The 706-nt window shown below is 61.2% G+C and overlaps 1 protein-coding gene across 1 annotated transcript in view; it reads right to left on the reverse strand.

Annotated features, from left to right (window-relative positions):
* The window catches only part of ZNF593 (zinc finger protein 593), a 1,071-nt gene extending 963 nt beyond the window's left edge, over positions 1 to 108 (reverse strand). The window contains exon 1 of the mRNA XM_008073059.2: positions 25 to 108. Coding sequence (XP_008071250.2) covers positions 25 to 108 — 84 coding nt within the window. The remainder of the gene's footprint in view (positions 1 to 24) is intronic.
* Between the last annotated feature and the right edge of the window lie 598 nt (positions 109 to 706).

The raw sequence follows: 706 nt of genomic DNA on the forward strand, positions 1-706 counted from the left end.
CCGGGAGCGGAGCAGGGAACCCACGTGTGGGCGCTTCCGGCCGCTCATTGACGTCAGGCGACGCGGGAGGAGAGGCCGACTGGGCCCGACCGCCTCTGATGACGTCATTCGCACAGACAGTGGCTTGCGCGCCCCCAGGCGGCTATCGACGTCTTGACGGAACTCGGGGCGCGGCCCAACGAAGTTCGCCCACCCGAGGGCGCAGCAGCGCGCGCCTTCGCTGGGGTGGGGTGGGAAGGGGCGGGGCACGCGCCTGGGGGATTTGGAGCCCTACTGCCGCGGGCCCTGGCTTGGCCCAACCTATGTCAGTGCCATCCTCTGACCCTATCATCCTTTCCTGATTCCCAGATCTTAGCCTCTGCGGTGGGGATAGGACGGCTTTGCTTCTCCGGAAGGCACTGTGAATGTCTGTGACGTGAATAAAGTAATAAATGACTGAGAGTGACTAAGTTTGGGATCCCAGCCCGAACAGGGCTCCCTGAGATGTCTCCAGTCCCTGGCAAAGCGCTCCCCTATCACTTCTCCCCAGTTATTCTCTTGGGGCTCCATCCTCCATCCACCCCCAGCCAAATCTGTGAGGGAGGGAAGTTCCTTCCTAGAGATCACAGTCCTCGGGCATCCCCTTAGACTTAGGAGGAGTCAGCTCCTTGAGGTGCTCATAGAAGGACCTCCCATCTTTGGCTCTTTTCTTTGAGCCCGGGACTCC

Source organism: Carlito syrichta, unplaced genomic scaffold, assembly GCF_000164805.1.
Source record: "Carlito syrichta isolate Samal-C Ts95f unplaced genomic scaffold, Tarsius_syrichta-2.0.1 Scaffold315614, whole genome shotgun sequence".
Classification (NCBI taxonomy): Eukaryota; Metazoa; Chordata; class Mammalia; order Primates; family Tarsiidae; genus Carlito; species Carlito syrichta.